Below are 18,604 nucleotides of genomic sequence, written 5' to 3'. Positions count from 1 at the left end.
AGACTATGAACGAAGACCTGCTTTAATGCAAAATTCGGGGACTTGGCGCCCCCTTGGCGGGCTCTGACGCGCGCCAATATTAACCAACTATGAGTGAGCCAGACGGCATAGAGTAGATATATGCAGCATCTGTATACACAGATGTGTAGCTGCAAATGCGTTTTACATATAGGTTTCAGTAAATCGAGGAAAAGGATTTTCCGAAGACATCTGTTGGCTATGATAAGAAAAACTACTAAATTAAAAAATATATATATATTTTTTTTGCACTTCAAAGAACATTTTAGAAGTCTACTTCTATTGAATAAGTTCGCACAAGGCTACAGAAAACTGTTGTGGTTGGCAACCCTATGTTTAACGTTACACCTGGCCACTTCATGCGTTTTCTCAGATCAGATAGCTGATTCTGATTTATCAAAACGATTCCATTTACACTTGGTCACATAAATGTGTTTTTGCAAATTGATTTTCCTTAAATTACATTATTTTTTAAAAATGTAAAGAATGTTTGTGCATACGAAAATACATTTGTTTTAATGTTCACAGGTAATGTTAATGTTTACAGTTTTCCCTGATTTTATTTTTTTATCCATGCAGATATGATGAATATCTCAAATCCAAGATACACTGCACCGATCTACAGCAGCCATCCATGTCACAGTTCATTGTGCCCCAGACTACCACATATCCAGTCAACCACCCTCGACAAAAAGCCATTACAGAAGCAATAATATCTGATCTGATCATTAATTGCAACATGCCCCTGTCTATCACTGACAACAAGCACTTTATTCATTTTCTCTCCATTATTGACTCAAAATACACTGCAGTGAGCCGCAGAACCATCACCTCAAGACTTGACACTGTGGTGTCTGAGAGACAATCAAAACTAATAAGTGAAATGGCCACAGTTGAAAATCTGTCTGTCACTGTGGACATCTGGTCAGACAGAAGAATGAGAGGATTCCTTGGCGTCACCGCTCACTGGATGAACACTGCAGAAAATGCTATAACTTTGAAATCTCATCTACTAGCTTGCAACCAGTTCAAGGGGTCACATATGGGAGAGAGAATTTGTGAAGAATTTGAACTAATATGTGATCAGTATAAAATCAAACAAAAGATTGATCATATAATTTGTGACAATGCAGCAAATATGAAAAAGGCATTCACCACATGTTTTCCCAGATCAGCTGAAGCAGACGAGGATGATGATGACTGCCTTGATGATGCAGAACTTTGGAATGCTCTTCCAGTGGATGAGGAGGAGAGGCTGAATGAGACATTGACCTCCAAAAGTCAGCATAGACTACAGTGCTTTGCGCACACGCTACAATTGGTTGTTGGTGATGGTCTTAAAGAGACCAGGGCTGTCAGTTCGGCTCTGGCCAAAGCGTCGCGTATCAGTTCTCTGCTCCACACAAGTAATACTTTTAAGGAGGAATTTGAGAAAGAATTTGGCCAACGTGGAGTTCCTGCTTCTGTTGTTACTCGATGGAATTCGACTTTCCGACAGCTGAAGTCCTTGCTTAGCTGTGACCACCAAACTTTGTGCAAGGTCTTGGATGTTAGAGGGCACAGAGAGACTATTTTCACTCTAAGAGAGTGGGCTCAGATTAAAGAATTGGTCAGCATTCTGAAGCCCTTTGCTGATGCCACTGAGCTCACTCAGGGAGAGAAAGTTGTAACCATAAGTGCTGTGATTCCCTGTGTTCTCTCCCTTAACAATCACTTGGAAAAATAGAAAGAAGGAACACAATACTTGGTCAACCTAATCCACAGTCTTCAAAGATCACTGCAAAGAAGATTCAAAGGCATCTTTGTCAACGTAAAAATGTCTCAGCCAGAAACCAATGAAGGAATCCTGCCATTCTCTAATCCTGTTTATGTCAAAGCAGCTGTTCTTGATCCAGCCTTTGGGGTTATGTGGATAGAGCACGATGTATTGGTTGATGACAAGCTGAAGGAGCAGTTGATCATGGAAGTAAAAAGTAAGTGATAGGGTAATTTTAGAATGAGACCCCATACTTGAAAATATTACATTATTAGTTTTTTGTTTTTTACAGAAACTGGAAGTGCTGCACAATAAACCATTCAAAGTTTGCAATGTTGATTTAAGCACCCAAGTAGTCTTATTCCTAAATGACAATGTTTAAAATGTATGATCACAGCAAACACTAAATTCTGCGTTGCACTTCTGCTGGCCCAGTGAGAGCAGTTATCATTTATAAGTATTAAAATTGAAATATAGATACTGCAGTTGAAAAACTGTTACAATCATTCAAACCATCACAGAAATTTTGAGATAAAAGTAGCAATTTACTTAGTTACTTACTCAAGTTACTTAAGGTAATTTGATGCTTCAAATAAAGTTTCTGTCAGTTACAGTGACTGTCACTTAATGACTCATTCAAGAAATTCTTCTAAAACACTGATTCCTTCATGAAACAAGTTAAGCCTTTATGAGTAAGACATTGAATCATTCATTCAGTTTCAGTTTTTAAGACAGCTTAAAAAAATCTTTTCAATTAAATATTTTTGAATAGACTACAGCAATTAACATTTTGTCAGAACATTTAGTAAATTACATCACATGACATTTGTAAAGAATTGTTAGATAATTGTCTATTTAGAAATAAATCATGATTCTCAATGTATCCAGAATCATGCTGCTCTGGAATAATGTAGGTTTATTTATAATTTCACATTTTTGTGTTTTAGATCTGATTCTCCAGGAGGCAGAGCAGCATACCAATATGGAACAGACAGGTCGTGGAGATGAAGAAGAGCAAACCAAAGGTGATGAAACTGGGCTGTTCTTATACCACAAAAAGCAGAAGAAATCCACTCATTTCAGCACTGCTTTCCAGCTCAACCGTTACCTGGACAATTAGGATGGCCAGAACTGCCTTTTGTTTTGGGGAATGAACAAGGAGAAAATGCCTTCACTGTTTCAAATGGCAATGAGGGTATTAGCTGTGCCTGCTTCAAGCGCACCTGTTGAGCGTGTGTTCAGTCATGGGGGGATTATTATGCGGCCCCATCGTTCACAGCTTAGTGCCACTGTCTTGGCAAACCTTATTTTCTGTAAATGCAACACATTTTAGACCATTTCAATTAAATTGAATTAGACAGATTGGATTATACATCTTCGAATCGATACATCTTAGACTCTGAGCATTTTGTGTAAACAACAGAATTTTATTTTATTTTCAGATATTAATGTAGCACAGATATGCATGTAGCAAATCTATATTAAATAAGTGTTATGACTGACTCCAGGCCATAACAATCAATGGGAGACCATGCCATAAACAAATTGTGCCAAACATAAATTTATTGTGTATCGAACGCAAATACAAACAACGTAATTAATCATGGGATATGAATGTCAGCATCAGCAGTGTAAAGTAAGTGCTGGGATGTGTTGTAGGTGTGTATGTGTGCAAATGTTGGATGTAAAAATAAAAGACATCAACTCAGATAAACTTAAAGGTGCATCTCTGTGAAATCCTGGCGTATCGAGCGAGGTCTAAGCCTGAAGCAGCTAGCCGTGCAGCATCGGAGTCTTCAGCCACCAGATGAGGAAAAAGCCCGCCATACAGCGGAGAAGCTCCCATTTAAAGCACCATCTTCCCAGGTGTTAGCAATTAAGCCTGAAAGAGAGGAGGAGCAGGGGAACGACCAAAAACAGGCCAAAGGCCGTAACACCCCCCTCTAACAAAACAGGGACCCCTAGGGTTTCCCTTGAGCTGCAGGTATCCCAAAACAGAAAGTTTGTAACCTTTTTTAAGAAGGCACATCTTACCTAACCACTTGGAGCCCGGGACAAAGCATCTGCCACCACATTGTCCCGCCCCTTGATATGCCGAATGTCCAAAGTGTAGGACTGGAGGTGAAGAGCCCAGCGCATCAGCCGTTGGTTAGGAGTCTGTAGAGTGCTAAGGAAAGTTAGAGGATTATGATCGGAAAAAACTACCACCGGACCAGAGCCCAGATACACACTAAAATGCTGCAACGCCAAAATAAGCGCCAGTGTTTCCTTTTCAATGACTGAATAGTTTAGCTGATGGCGATTAAATTTCCTGGAAAAGAAACACACAGGCTTATCAACCCCTCCATCATCTCTCTGCAGCAATACTGCCCCAGCCCCAACCATGCTAGCATCCACCTCTAGGTGAAACTCACGATCCCACCTAGGAGCAACTAGAACTGGAGCATTGGAAATTAGAGCTTTCACCCTCTCAAAGGACTGTTGGCATACCGGAGACCACACATACTTTGTCTTCCCTTTTAGAAGATCAGTTAATGGTGCGACCACTGTAGAGAAATTCCCACAAAAACATCTATAGTAGCCCACCATTCCGAGAAATCTCATGAGTTCCCTTTTTGTAGTTGGTGACGGAATGTCATCAATTGCACACACTTTAGCACGCACCGGTCTCACCGAACCCTGGCCAACCACACGACCCAAGTAGACCACCGTGGCTCTAGCGAATTCACACTTTGCCAGATTCACTGTTAAACCTGCATGAGCCAGACGCACAAACAATGCTTTAACACGCTCCAAGTGTTGTTCCCAGTTGTCAGCATACACCACCACGTCATCCAAATACACTGCGCATCCGTCCAGATCCCGCACCACCAAATTCATTAGGCGCTGGAAAGTTGCTGGGGCATTTCGTAGGCCAAAAGCCATAACGTTATAGGAGTACAGCCCCCCGGGTGTAATAAAAGAAGCAATCTCCCTGGCCCTGTCTGTCAATGGCACCTGCCAGTAACCTTTAAGTAAATCCAGCTTAGTCACAAACTTCGCCCCCCCCACTTGATCAACACAATCCTCCATACGAGGAAGAGGGAAGGAGTCAGGCTTAGTAACTGCATTCACTTTACGAAAATCTGTACAGAACCGAAATGTATTGTCTGACTTTGGTACCAAGAGACATGGTGAGGCCCAACTAGAGTCAGAGGGAACTGCTATCTTATTATGAACCATGTACTTGATCTCAGCCTCCAGGTTTTTACGCTTCTCTGGGTGAACACGATAGAATCTTTGCCTAATTGGCTTCGCATTTTCCACGTCTATATCATGTTTTAATAAAGTCGTACGTGATGGCGTGTCTCCAAATAGACAAGGAAAACTTCTAATCAGCTTAACTAGCTGTACCCGCTGACAAGACTCTAGATGACCCAAAACGCTTTCTAATTTGTCCAAAGCTTCCATATTTTTCAGCCGTCCAGACACCATACCCTCATCAGGCCCTGACAGATCCTTTCCCTCTACCACAACAGAGGACGATGGCATAGCCAAACAGACAGGATGAGCTTTGGACAACCTTAACGCCCTCTCACTTCCAGATGACTCACGGGAAATATAAGGCTTCAAAAGATTAACATGGCAAAGCCTGGCCTTTTTTCTCTGATTTGGAGTCGAGATTAAATAGTTTTGATCAGAAAGCTTCTTTAATACAGAGAATGGTCCAGAAAATTTGGCTTGCCACGGAGAAGTAATTACAGGCAAAAGCGCCAAAACCTGGTCACCTGGGAGAAATTCTCTGTACTCAGTCTGACGATCATAGCGTTTCTTCATTTTAGTTTGTGCCCTGGCCAAATTCTCCCTGGCCACTTCCTGAGACATATAAAGCCTGTACCTAAATCCATTCACAAAGTCCAGTAGATTACTTGGAGGCTGAGCCTCCTTCCAAGTGTCCTGCAACAGAGCCAGAGGACCCCGCACTTTATGACCAAAAATCAGATCATTAGGACTAAACCCTGTACTTTCTTGAATTACCTCTCTAGCAGCCAACAACATCCACGGTAAAGCCTCTTCCCAATCACCCTGCATCTGAACACACAATGAGCGCAACATAGACTTAAGTGTTTGGTGAAAGCGCTCCAAAACACCCTGGCTTTGAGCATGATAGGCAGATGAAAAATTATGAACTATGTTCAACTGTTCCAACACTTGAGCAAATAATTTTGAACAAAAATTTGACCCTTGATCTGACTGAATGATCCGTGGAACTCCAAAAATAGAAATAAATTGGGACAATGCACGAACCACAGACTTGGCTGTTATACTCCTCAATGGGTAGGCGGCAGGGTACCTAGTACTTTGACACATCACTGTCAACAAATACCTGGAACCTGATTTTGATGGTGGTAATGGACCAACACAGTCAATAAGAAGATGTTCAAATGGCTGACTGATAGCTGGTATTGGACAGAGTGGAACGGGCCTCAAAATCTGGTTAGGCTTACTTGTCAACTGACAAGTGTGACATGACTTGATGTACGCGGAGACATCCTTTTTCAACCGAGGCCAAAAAAAATACAGCAGAACTCGGTCATATGTCTTCCTGACACCCATATGTCCAGACTGGTCATGGGAAATCTGCAACACAGTGTTCCTATACTTTAAAGGAACAACCACTTGGTAAATGGGATTACCAACAAAACCCTCAAACTGAGGCGTCCATTTCCTCATCAAGACATTATTATGTAAAAAATAGCAATGAGAATGACTTCCGACCTCTGCAGGAGAACACAACCCATCCATACAAGGCTTCAAAGTGCTGTCAGCTTCCTGCTCATGCAATAGCTCATCATGAGAAACAGACCAGGGAACAACAGGTAAGAGTAAGCGAGGACCAGAGGCCACAACTTCAGATTGATCACCGTCCACATGCTTTGACCGAGTTACTGCGCAGGCACTAAACACATCAGGAAAGTGTACCTCACTCTCATCAGGCTTACTGCACTCCAGAGGAGTCACCGTCACCCTGGCAGGCGGAGATACGTCAGCCCATACTTTATCACCGGCGATGTCATTACCCAGGATCATAGCGACACCATCCACAGGTAATGCTGGACGCACACCAACAGACACCTCACCCTGGAAGAGATTACAATGCAGCATCATTTTGTGTTGTGGTACATTCAAAACATTTAACCCCATTCCAACAACAGGGATGCTTGAGCCCACAAAGGTGTCATTTGAAAATGGCAATGTTGCAGCTACAATAAATGAGTCAAACGCCCCAGTATCACGTAAAATCTTTATGCGCACCTGCTCTTTACTTCCCTTTAAAGACACAAAACCTTCCGTAATAAAAGGCAAATAAGATTTCAACTCCAGATTGCCTTCAGTGACTCCACCTACCTCCTGACCAGCAACAGACACAGCACACATAGCTGGATTAGCTTTAGGAAAAGCTTGCTGTGGACGAGATTTAAGAGCATAACAATCATTTTTCCAGTGACCTCGCTTATGACAGTAATTACAGATTTTTTCTGAATCCCCTGAAACACCACTCCTATCCACAAACTGCCTACTTGCCCTTGCTTCATGAGGACCAGCGCCACCTCTTGAAGAATGAATCAAAAAATAATCGTCAGCCAGAGCAGCAGCTTCACCAATCGACTTAACTCCACGCTCACTAATATACGTAGCGATACACTCTGACACAGAGTCTTTAAACTGCTCCAAAATAACTAACTCACGGAGTTTTTCAAAGGAGTCAACCCCGGCCGCTGAGCACCAACAGTCAAAATGCATAGTTAAATCACGCATAAACTCTAGGTGTGACTTATCGCCACGTCTCCAACCTCGAAAGCGTAGTCGGTACGCCTCCGGCACAAGTTCATACGTTTTTAAAACAGCATTTTTTACCACAGAGTATTTAACACAATCGGTACTGCTCAATGCTGAAAATGCCTGCTGTGCTTTTCCGGTTAATACACATTGTAACATTAACATACGCGTGGAATCAGACCAACTTCGAACCTCTGCCAGACGTTCAAATAAGGAAAAAAATGTCTCTGGGTCCTCCTCATTAAACCTGGGAACAAATCTCAGATCACTCAGGTCATCCTGTTTAATGTTTACCTGTGCCGCACCCTCAAGCTTACCTTCTCTAATCAGCGCCAGTCTTTGTCTCTCCACATCTAACTTTTCCCGCTCCAAATCCTGCCTCATTGTTTCCATCGCCTGCTCTTTCTCGTGTTCAGCTTTAATACGCAACAAAAGCAACTCTTTCTGCTGCTCAAATGATAAGCCCACCGGGTTAGCTCCTCCCAACAGAGAAGTGTCAACTTTACCTTTCAACAAGACCCCCTTTTCCAACAATTTTGCTGCCAAATTACCTTTAACATGATCCTTTGTCTTTCGGGCATCCCCTATATCAACCTTATAATACTCCGCAATTCTAATTAATTGTTTCTTAGTACAAATATCTAATCCCCGTTCATGTGGCGATTCAATAAAATCCTCCACCACTTCATCCATGGCTAACAAATCCACTAGAGACAAAGCTTAAATGACAAATTTATCAGCACAACCCAAGGACGGCGTTTTCCCGCTAACTACCTATCACAGAAGCTAACTTACTGACCCTAGTCTTCGTGAGGCGTAGCGGTGGGTTTTTATGCATTCATATCCCGATGGTCAGACAAAGGTGACCAGCAAGCTGGCAACCCCGCTGAAACCACGGAAATGCTCCCGAGCCGATGTAGGGAAAAGGAACATGGGAAGCTCTACCCGCCGTACCTCCACTCTAAAACAATAATGCAGCGAACCCCCTATTGGGAAACGCTGCTATGCCTACAAGGAAAAACGCCAGCCCAAAACTTAGTTGTGCTTTAACAAACTGTCACTTACCTTCACGCATCTCCAGAAAAAAAACAGCCACTACTGCTGAAAACACACGCCCAAACACTTCCGCTCGAATACGCCAGCAAACAAATTAGAACTAATCAAATTCAGGCACGTCTCCCAGAGCGCAATAACCATATAAGGGCACTGACGTCACGGGATCCCCCCTTTAACCGCCAATCAAGATGAAGCTACTACGAGCTACACTCACTCTCGTGTGCCCTTAAACGCTCATACACATATTACTAAATCAAATTTTACGCACTACGCAAAATAAAAAACGGACGAGCCCCCATTTGTTATGACTGACTCCAGGCCATAACAATCAATGGGAGACCATGCCATAAACAAATTGTGCCAAACATAAATTTATTGTGTATCGAACGCAAATACAAACAACGTAATTAATCATGGGATATGAATGTCAGCATCAGCAGTGTAAAGTAAGTGCTGGGATGTGTTGTAGGTGTGTATGTGTGCAAATGTTGGATGTAAAAATAAAAGACATCAACTCAGATAAACTTAAAGGTGCATCTCTGTGAAATCCTGGCGTATCGAGCGAGGTCTAAGCCTGAAGCAGCTAGCCGTGCAGCATCGGAGTCTTCAGCCACCAGATGAGGAAAAAGCCCGCCATACAGCGGAGAAGCTCCCATTTAAAGCACCATCTTCCCAGGTGTTAGCAATTAAGCCTGAAAGAGAGGAGGAGCAGGGGAACGACCAAAAACAGGCCAAAGGCCGTAACAATAAGATACATAATATATGTATACAAGTTAATCTTTTCTGTGCAAAAATAAATATGTATCGAAAAAATTTACCTCTATTTATTTTAGTAGTGTGACTTGACTTTACTTGAAACTTATCAGGACTTGACTTGACTTGCTTAGGGTGAACCCTTGACTTGACTTGACTTGCTTGATTTATCTGAACTGCGACTTGAGACTTGACTCGAGACTTGATGGTTAAGACTTGAGACTTGCTTGGACTTGACCATGTGTGACTTGTCCCCACCTCTGGCGATTTCATTCGGAGACAGTGACATCACCCGCACTTCCGCTCGCGGCCGCCATTAAAACGCGCACGTTGGTTTTCACCTGATATCTCTGCCAAAAATTATGAAACTTATATTGTTATTTTCAGTGCGAATATACGATTCCAACGAGCCCTGTGACGTTCAGATCCGTTCAGTTTTCGCCGAGATAGGGTTTTCACAGAATTTGCTGGGATAGTGACGTCATCCGCGTCTCATCTCGCGGACAACAGTAACGGGCATGTTGGTTTTCGACAGATATCTCAGCCAATCCTCTGCCAAAAATTATGAAAATTATATTGTTATTTTCAGTGCTAATAGACGATTTCAACGAGGCCTATGTCGTTAGGATCAGTTGAGTTTTCACCGAGATAGGGTTTTCACAGTATTTGCTGGGATTGATATTGTTGTGAGTCTGAACCAGGCAGACCAAGTGCCAACTTCCCAGGATCACCAAGTGGAGGATTATTTTTTGAATTGCTCCAAGAGTAAACCAACTTGCAATCTTACTTGAACATGAATATTTTACAGTCCTGTAAAACAAGTTCCTCTTTGGACTTCATAAACTTTGATTAAATTCCCAAAGCGTTATTGTAATTCAACATCTGAAAATTTCAGATGAGCTACAGGTGGGACACAAAGTATTGGACTGGGCCATATAAGCTGTACATGTACAGCACATCTGTCCCTGTCTAATATGTTGCATGTGGACTTCAAGATGTCTATTCAATCATTAGAGATGTTCTCTGTGCTTGCAACATAGATGGAGAAAAAGTATGTATTTAACAACTCCCATTCCCACTTCCATGAATCCCATTTCTGATGGGATGCTGTTTAGAATTTGGTGTATATGCTGCAAACCTAATTATGTACATTATAGGAATTATGCAATTGTGATAGTGATTATGAATTATGATGGGGTGTGCTTATAATTTTGAAATTTTAAATACAATTTCTAAGTCAAAAACAGCATCCCAGCTGTAACCTATTCATTTTGCATAATTAATAGCTGAAATGTAAATTGTGTGTTGGGTAAAGCATGTTTCACCTCATAAAGTCAATGTAATTCTGAAAAATGACCCATAAGTGTGCGGTCCATGAACAGTAATAATTAAACTTGACAACTTTTTTCAAGACAACAAATTGTATTAAGAATTAGAAGAAAATAGAAATATAAAAAACTATATACAATAAAAATAAAATAAAAAAATAAACATATAAAGAACAGAACTATTAAATAAGTAATTAAAAAAATGTGTGTTTTTATGGAACTGGCTTATTCGTCGAGCCATTCTAGACTCAGGCCCTCTCCACGGTAAGAGCCTCTCTTTAGTCTAATTTGAGCTGTGTGCCAACAGTGATGTCCTTCAGTGCTTCAAATAAGATTATATCCTTGTCTTCCCCATTAATTTTAATCTTGCAATGGAATGGTTTAAGAACAATAAAATATATTATTTATTATCATGTAATAAGCATGTAATAACTGAACTTACCTTGGAAGAGCAGGCACTGCCAGCTTCTCTGTCTCTGTCCATTTCAGACTCCTTGGGCTGGTTGGTTACAAAAACCACGCCGTAGAAGCTCCTTCAACATGGAAACTCGAGAGCGTGAGTCAGGCAAGAGCAGACAGAGCTGATTGTAGTCCCAGATTCTGCTGTTGCGGACCCACAATCTGTGAGAATCCTTTGCTTTTAGAGCTCTGCCTGTCTTTCCTTAACACAGTCTCATCCCAAAAAGTCATATAACTGACGTCTTGGGACGTCTTTTGACCATACGTCAATATCTGCCTTATAGGGCCCCCTTAAACGTCAGTAGATTATTATGCTCATCAGGCCTGCATTCATTTGGTCAAAAATACAGGACATATTTGGTTAAATGGATTCAAAAGTGACTGTAAAGATTTATATTGTTGGTAAAGATTTTGATTAATATTTTAAATTCTTTGGTAACTGATCAAGAAACTACAGGCTTGATGATCTTCTTCTTTCAAATAAAAATAATAAATGCGGCATTTGTGTGAAATAATAGTAATAATAGCAAAATGATGAGCGACAGCGGTGTTGTCACATCAGGAGTGAGTGAAGAGGTAAGTATAGAAATAAGTATTGATAGAAAATGCTTTGTTGTTTGGCAAAATCTTAATCTTTATTAACTTGGTTTATAACAAATTAAAGCTTGTGGTAATATTTCACATTTCATTTATTTTTTTTAAATGTTTTTTTCTTCCCCAAGGCAACCACTGAGATGATAAGCCGCACTGTGAGTACACTTGTGATTAAACAGCGCATCTGTTTTAGACAGAGATTATCGTATGATGTGCAGTTGGAAGATGTTGTATTGTGTTATTTTGCAGGACACTGAGCACCCATCCTCCAGGAGGAGATCATAGGAGGAGGTAATATTGCTCCTTCCCTTCTTCCTCCCAGCGGATCGTGCTTCGGGGTGATGAGGGCGCTCTAGTGGTCCTCTCAGACCCCAGTGTCCCGAGGCTCTGCGACCCTTCCTTCTGAAGTGCACCCTTTCCTGTTGGGCCCCGTATCTCGGCCTGTGGGGGCGAGCCCCTCTGGACCCTACTTTGATCCGAGTTTGGTGTGGCTAGGCGTCCGGGTCCCCGAGTTATAGCCGTTCAAACTTTGGAGCCAACCTGCAACTTATTCCACAGAGCTCCTATAGGCTTCCTCCCGGACTGTACATTAATGGGTCATATTTCATAACTACAGTGCTTTTATGAGGTGAAACCTACTGTACACCACACAGGGGACACAGCTCCACACACTCATGTACATTACAGACATTAATTAGGCACAATTTGCATAATATTCGAACGTCCAGGGAGGGGACCCGTCAAATAGGTTACAGGATGGATGCTGTTTCTTACTTCGACATTTTCAGCGGGTCAGATCCTGTAAACATTTGGGGATTTCACACTATGTGGTGAAGTCCAGTCAGTAACTTATTAAGCTACAAGTTGGATGCTGATTTTGACTGGGTGTATCTCGAGAACCAAGCCGACTTTGGGCTCCATACTCTGGGGTCATGGGGGGCCCATGTGTCCCTACCAATGCCCGGAGTTTGGAGCTCCAAGTGGGCGTGGTTTCCGAGATACACCCGGTCAAAGTCTCATCTTTGACTGGGCATTAAATCCCACGTGGAGCTGTCCCGTGCTGAAAGGGACAACACACTCCAGACTGTTAAGAGGAAGAAGATAATCTCACAGATTGCAGCACTTAGGGCCACTAACCCAGCGGTTCCCTTGGTAAGCACCCTGGACTTGCTTCCAGAAATTGAGGATCCTGATGTGCCCTTAAACGAGGACGTGGAAGAGTGCAGCAATCCTGACTGCAAAGAGAGGGTGGAAAAGTTGCGGCTTGAGAACAGCAACCTAAATCAAAGTGTTGACACGCTGACCACTGCCCTGCGCGACATTACCCGGCGGTACCGTCTGTTGAAGAAGAGGTCAGCATCCAAGGGTGCGGGAAGATTGAGCAAGGCAACCAGGAGGCTCATCTCCTCTCTCGGGTCTGGAGGTGACCCTTCTGCCCACCGTGCCCAGGCCATCCAGTGATGTAGAGCCCTCCACCAGCCAGCAGCCACCCAGCTTTCAGGAGCCGGAGAGCCCCCAGATCATGGGGTGACACTGAGTGAGTGCACTTGCATTGTTTTAACTGGGTGTTTTCTGAAATGTCATTGCCACACTGCAGAAAATGCTTTTTTTACTTAGTATTTGGGTCTTGTTTCCAGTCCAAATATCTAAAAAGTCTTAAATGAAGATGGGAAATAAATCAAAACTAAGCGAATTGGAAATAATAAAAAAATAATAATATTGTTTTTGTTTGAATTAAAATTATTTTTCTTGTTCCATTAGCAGATGATTTTGATTGTTTAAGCAAAAACTTATAAGAAAAGCTTTTTTTGCATTGCAGTACAACCCCGGCATTAGAATGTATAATTTAAAGTAAGTCACTATTTAATATTTATCACTGCTCTGTGTCTTACTTTAAATTATACATTCTGATATCTAATATATTTTCTAGTAAGTCATTTGTCTTTGTGCACAGATAACATCACGGAAGAGTTTTGGCTCAACCAATTAGGGCCAGACCCATCATCTAAACATACTGATGATGTAAATGCCAAAATGTATAGAATTAATCAATTCTTAACACACATGAGTGAGGGTAAGACGAGACTGAGCACCCTGATCTTCCTGAACGAGACGAGCAGGATTCATGCGTAAGTCAATTTCTTATTATGTGGCTCTTTTAATGCTGTTTTTAAAAAAATATATAATAATAATAATAATAATAATAAAAATGAGTGTTCATAGAGGGCGTTTGTTGTTTGTTTGTTTGTGTGCAGGTGGGTCGCCTCCCTGCGCAAGGCCCACAAAAAGGAAACAACAATTGAGTATTATGTGCAGAACGTGTCTCAGTTCTTGAATTACGTATGTGAAACTCCTCCCCCTTCCGGTCGACTGTCAAAGACAGTGCTGATTGGTCTGCGCAGGGAGATGATGAGCATCAGAAAGTCACTGAAGAGAAAGGTTGCCATGCACCGGACTGCGGTAAAGACTGTTAAAGAACAAAAGGTGCTTAGCAAAGCCTCCCTATTGAAATGTCTGAGCCAGGCCAAGCAGGCCATCCCCAAAATATTGAGGACGTTTTTTTCACCCATTTAACTCATTGTACTGACAGAGAATAAGAAATGTGCAACATGAACACTGAGATTGTGGTCTGTGTTGTTTATAGTCCTCCTGGAAAGTGATGATCCCTCCACAGCCCATCAGTGGGAATGTTATGGTCATATGTCTGCCTACCTGTCAGCCATGTATGGTCACCAAGGGGGGGGGGGTCTACCAAAATATGACCATCAAGGAGGTTGAGGAGGCTCAGGAATGCCCTATTGAAAATGTGTTCCTGATCAACCTGAGTGTATTACATTCTTTTTTAGACATCAGGTGACCTCAAATTGTTTAATCTGTTCTGAAACGTTTTTCTGTGTGTGTCAACAGATACTCCAGCACAAGACCAACCAGATGTTGGGCCCCGCACAAATTGCACTCACCAGAGAGGAATTGGACTGGATGCAGCGCTTCCTGAACATCAGACAAAGACTTCCCGCTGCCAGTGCAGCAAAATATTTCTTTTTCACATCCACCACAAATGTCTGCATAAAGTTGGTGACATATTTCAGAAGCGCCAGAAGGAAATCCAAACTTCACCGAAGTGAGAACCTCCATCACCAGCCATGTAAGTGTTTTCTCTCGTTTTGGGGGTTCCTATTTCAGAGACTTTCAGTTAGGTGTTGTCTCCTAAAACTGCTTTTGTTTTCTACTTTTTTCCCTCCATTTCTAGGCCAAATTCACTCATCCAGAAACGGACAGAAATAAAATATCAAAATTCATGTGTCACGACACTCAGACGGCAGACAAGTTTTATGTCACAAACTTGTCAAGCAGGCCCTAGAGCTTTTGGAGGCTGCGCTTCAAGGGGAAGACAACACTGGAGTGGGACTCAAGCGAGTACGTCATCGCCGTAAGATGGACACACCAAGGAAGAGGGTGAGAGCATCGGAAGATGACTTCGGCACCACTCCTGAGGAAAGTCCTGAGACCAGACAGGTAAATAGATATCCTGTGAATGATTATGCTGTATTTATTGGCACAATAATGATCAATCCTTCACTGTGAATGTTCTTTGGAAGGAGACAAGGGGGTAACCTACGTATTAACAATGAGACCAGAGGGGTATTGCACAAAAGTAGAATTAAGAAAGCCAGGATAACTGAACAGTCGCGGTTTGACCTAGTCTGATCAGGGCATCCTGGCTTAATCCGTTGCACGTTTGCTGAGCCAGGATGAGAACGCGCGGATATGTCAAGCCAGGTGTATATAGTTTGGATAAATGCACGTTCACGGCATTCTTAAAAAGAGCGCGAAATCGATCACAGAATCACCGATCCAAAAATGGACAAAACCCGTGCGGCATACTTTTCACCTAATGAGCAACAGCTTCTTATGGAAACGCATGAAGAAGTGAAACATATAATATGTAAAAAAGCCAATACAGATGCTGTAATAAAACAAAGAGAGAATGCCTGGCAAACAATAGCAGACCGATTGAATGCTAAGTCCATAAATAACCACACTCTAAAAAAAATGCTGGTTTGTTTTAAGCCAATTTTGGGTCAAATATGGACAAACCCAAATGTTGGATTTAAAAAATGCAATTAATAAATTTAACCCAACAGAGAGAGGATGTGCGGCATAACCCATCAAACTGACAGGTTTATTGCTCCCCATAAAAATAAGCCCCGCCCCTTTTTACCACTCCCACCCCTCCCATTTATGAACTGTACGTACACGTTTCCCACGGTCTCCCCTCACCACTCCTCACCACCACCCCTCGCCACCTCTTCAGTTATGGACTGGTCACGTGATCGTGGGGAAAATTTTCCCACGAACCGGACCCCCCATCCCATCCGACCCGGTACTGAACTGGACACCTGTTACGGAGGGCTCGTGTCACCACCCCCTCACCCCCTCTCCACTTCAGGGTGATCACGCGATCGGGGGAAAAACAATACATTTTCAAACTTTAAGGACGACATAAAACAAAGATAGGTTTAGTGATTTTTTTTAAAAGAAAAATCTTTTACACAGGTGTAATTCTGAACCTCTTGGCTTGCCATAATCCTAACCAAACGTATATTACACACGGTGCGTTTCCTAAGCATGTAAAAACAAATTTTCGCGTATAAATTGCACGATAAACACACTGCGTGCAAGACGCATTTAGTTGATGTATCTATGGCAACCAAACGTCACTGGTGAGACAAACGTGCAACGTTTACGTTTTGGCAGGGAAAAAACTGATCAGGAAATGTAATGAAAATGTAACAGAAGTTGTAGAAATGTAGTGGAGTAGAAAGTATAATAATTGCTGCAAAATGTAACGAAGTAAAAGGAAAAAGTATGCACTATTTATTCTACTTAAGTAACGTAAAGATAAGTGAAAAATGTACTTAATTAAAGTAACAAAGTATTTGTACTTCGTTACATTCCACCACTGGTGAAATCCTCCATGAAATCATTATTTCTAAGTAGGATCTCTGGCATATCTCAACAAATATGTTATGCATTTGAATGAGTGGTGTGTAAATATTCAACACATCTTTAATGTTCCTACAGGCAGATAAATAGCCTTAGAATTAACGAGACGAACAAGACAGATGGCTTCATTGGGCTCAACAAGTATGCTTCTACTCTTTTTATTTTTATTTTATTTTTTATAGCTTATATAAGTGTAAAATGAGGTAATTGGAAGTTTGCATGTTATATTTCTAAGACTACACGCATAAGAAGGACATTTTGTTTAGAAAGAAATAGTTTTTCTATAATTTTACCTTGGATAAACGATTAATTTACTTTTTATTGTACATTGTGTCCGTGGACGTTATCCGGACGCTATGGTCAAAGCCTGGGACAAGTTTTACCGTCAGCAGGGATCAAAGAATGTCAGACCTGGTAAGCTAAATGTGTAAACAATGGACTACTTGCACAACTACTTCCGCGTTCTACTTATTACATACCGGGAGTTTCCGGGAGTGTTCATCGCATGTCCATACATGAGAATGCAGATTATCACTACGTTTTATGGATGCCAATTGATTAAAACAATGAATAATGATCTCTGTATTAATTATCTCGAGCCTGCTGAAATGTTCCTATAAATATATTTTCTTTCCAACTGTTCCATTCTGAATAATAAATAGGCTAAATATATATATCCACTAACCTGCAGCAGTCTTCTGTCTTCTCATTAACAACAGTATTAGCCTACTTATATTCTATACTTGAGTTTACATTTTTTTTTTAACGAATTTGACTAATAAAAAGTACATTGGTGCTTATTCCTGTCTTTTTAAAATAGTTGAATGAATGAATGATCGCGAGGTGTCTACGATCAGAACACCCGCAGTTAGAGGAGAATGACAGTCAACTTCTCTGAATATTAATTAAGCATTTTGGGCATAAACATGTAATAGTAAAACGATTGACATTGAAAAATGACACTGAATGATTACAATATTTAATCCAAATAAATAAATGTTCGTGTTTCGTACTGATTTTATTCATCTGTTCTCACACATTTCAGCGTCGCCGTCACTAGTGTAGACGAACACTGGCACGCTGCAGTGAAATGGCGTATTTTGAACAGCCGCAGGTTTCTCGGATTGCCTTGGTTTGGATTTAAACTTCATGTTCCGATGAGTTTTGAAAATTCTGCACACGGTAAACATCAGAATATCCTAGTCATAGATGCAGAGGGCTGGACGGCCAATCATCCTCGTCCAGAGGACATCATGGCGAAGTGGAGGCCGCTCAGCAGAGCACAGGCGGAGAGTGACCCGGGCATCATCAAGAGGGTGACCAGGCAGAAATGGTCGGGTCTGGCTGTGAAGGCCTTTGGGGAGCAGAAAGGTATGTACAACTGTCTTATGAGCACAGTAAAATCCATAAATAAAATGAATATAATAACATCATGAAAAGCACATTAATGACTCCCTCTTTTTGACCACAGGCGTTGTTGCAACCAAGGCCTTCGGGAAGGGCTCCATCCTGTGTGATTTCCACGGAAAGGTGATCACAGGTGCTGAGGGCAGGGAGATGGCAGAGACGCAGGACCAGCTGGGAAACCTGTTTTTCTTCAAACATGGCCCTGACGAAATCTGCATCGATGCGGAGACTTTCGTGCAGCCATGCCACTGCATAGTGAAGCTTCAGGGGGGAGACAGGCATGTCCTGCTCTTTCAGGCCACCACGGACATTAAGAAAGATGATAAGATCTGCTTCGACCACGGCATCAAGAAGAGGACTTTTCGTGGGGAGATAGAGGAGCTGGAGTGACTGAACATTTGATTCT

At 41.8% G+C, this 18,604-nt stretch overlaps 2 protein-coding genes, 1 long non-coding RNA gene and 1 pseudogene across 3 annotated transcripts; 3 read left to right on the top strand and 1 right to left on the bottom strand.

The window, feature by feature from the left end:
* The first annotated feature begins 757 nt into the window (after positions 1-757).
* LOC148997346 (uncharacterized) lies at positions 758-2,143 on the top strand (annotated as a pseudogene).
* Positions 2,144-3,852: 1,709 nt separating this feature from the next.
* On the bottom strand, positions 3,853-9,164 carry LOC120478215 (uncharacterized). The gene is made up of 2 exons (XM_039670008.2): positions 6,737-9,164; positions 3,853-3,941 (listed from the first exon to the last, which is right to left on the bottom strand). The coding sequence occupies exons 1-2, from the start codon at positions 8,285-8,287 to the stop codon at positions 3,924-3,926; spliced, it is 1,569 nt and encodes a 522-aa protein (XP_039525942.2). The 5' UTR covers positions 8,288-9,164; the 3' UTR covers positions 3,853-3,923.
* A 3,545-nt stretch (positions 9,165-12,709) lies between these two features.
* On the top strand, positions 12,710-14,895 carry LOC148997345 (uncharacterized). The gene is made up of 3 exons (XR_016147204.1): positions 12,710-13,321; positions 13,739-13,913; positions 14,040-14,895. It is a non-coding gene; the product is annotated as an uncharacterized LOC148997345 (long non-coding RNA).
* A 3,053-nt stretch (positions 14,896-17,948) lies between these two features.
* Positions 17,949-18,588, top strand: LOC148997344 (N-lysine methyltransferase KMT5A-like). Its single transcript, XM_089119845.1, has 2 exons — positions 17,949-18,162; positions 18,263-18,588. Exons 1-2 carry the CDS (start codon positions 17,949-17,951, stop codon positions 18,586-18,588), a joined length of 540 nt encoding a protein of 179 aa, XP_088975971.1.
* The last annotated feature ends 16 nt before the right edge of the window (positions 18,589-18,604 follow it).

Source organism: Pimephales promelas, chromosome 2, assembly GCF_988280905.1.
Source record: "Pimephales promelas chromosome 2, fPimPro1.hap1.1, whole genome shotgun sequence".
NCBI lineage: Eukaryota > Metazoa > Chordata > Actinopteri > Cypriniformes > Leuciscidae > Pimephales > Pimephales promelas.
This window is presented reverse-complemented; position numbering and strand designations above follow the sequence as displayed.

Bases quoted from the DNA above. Each gene is read 5' to 3' on its own strand.
- LOC120478215 (XM_039670008.2), bottom strand. From the start codon at position 8,287: ATGGATGAAGTGGTGGAGGATTTTATTGAATCGCCACATGAACGGGGA.
- LOC148997344 (XM_089119845.1), top strand. From the start codon at position 17,949: ATGAGTTTTGAAAATTCTGCACACGGTAAACATCAGAATATCCTAGTC. The intron at 18,163-18,262 runs GTATGTACAACT...TTTTGACCACAG, and splicing joins GGCCTTTGGGGAGCAGAAAG to GCGTTGTTGCAACCAAGGCC.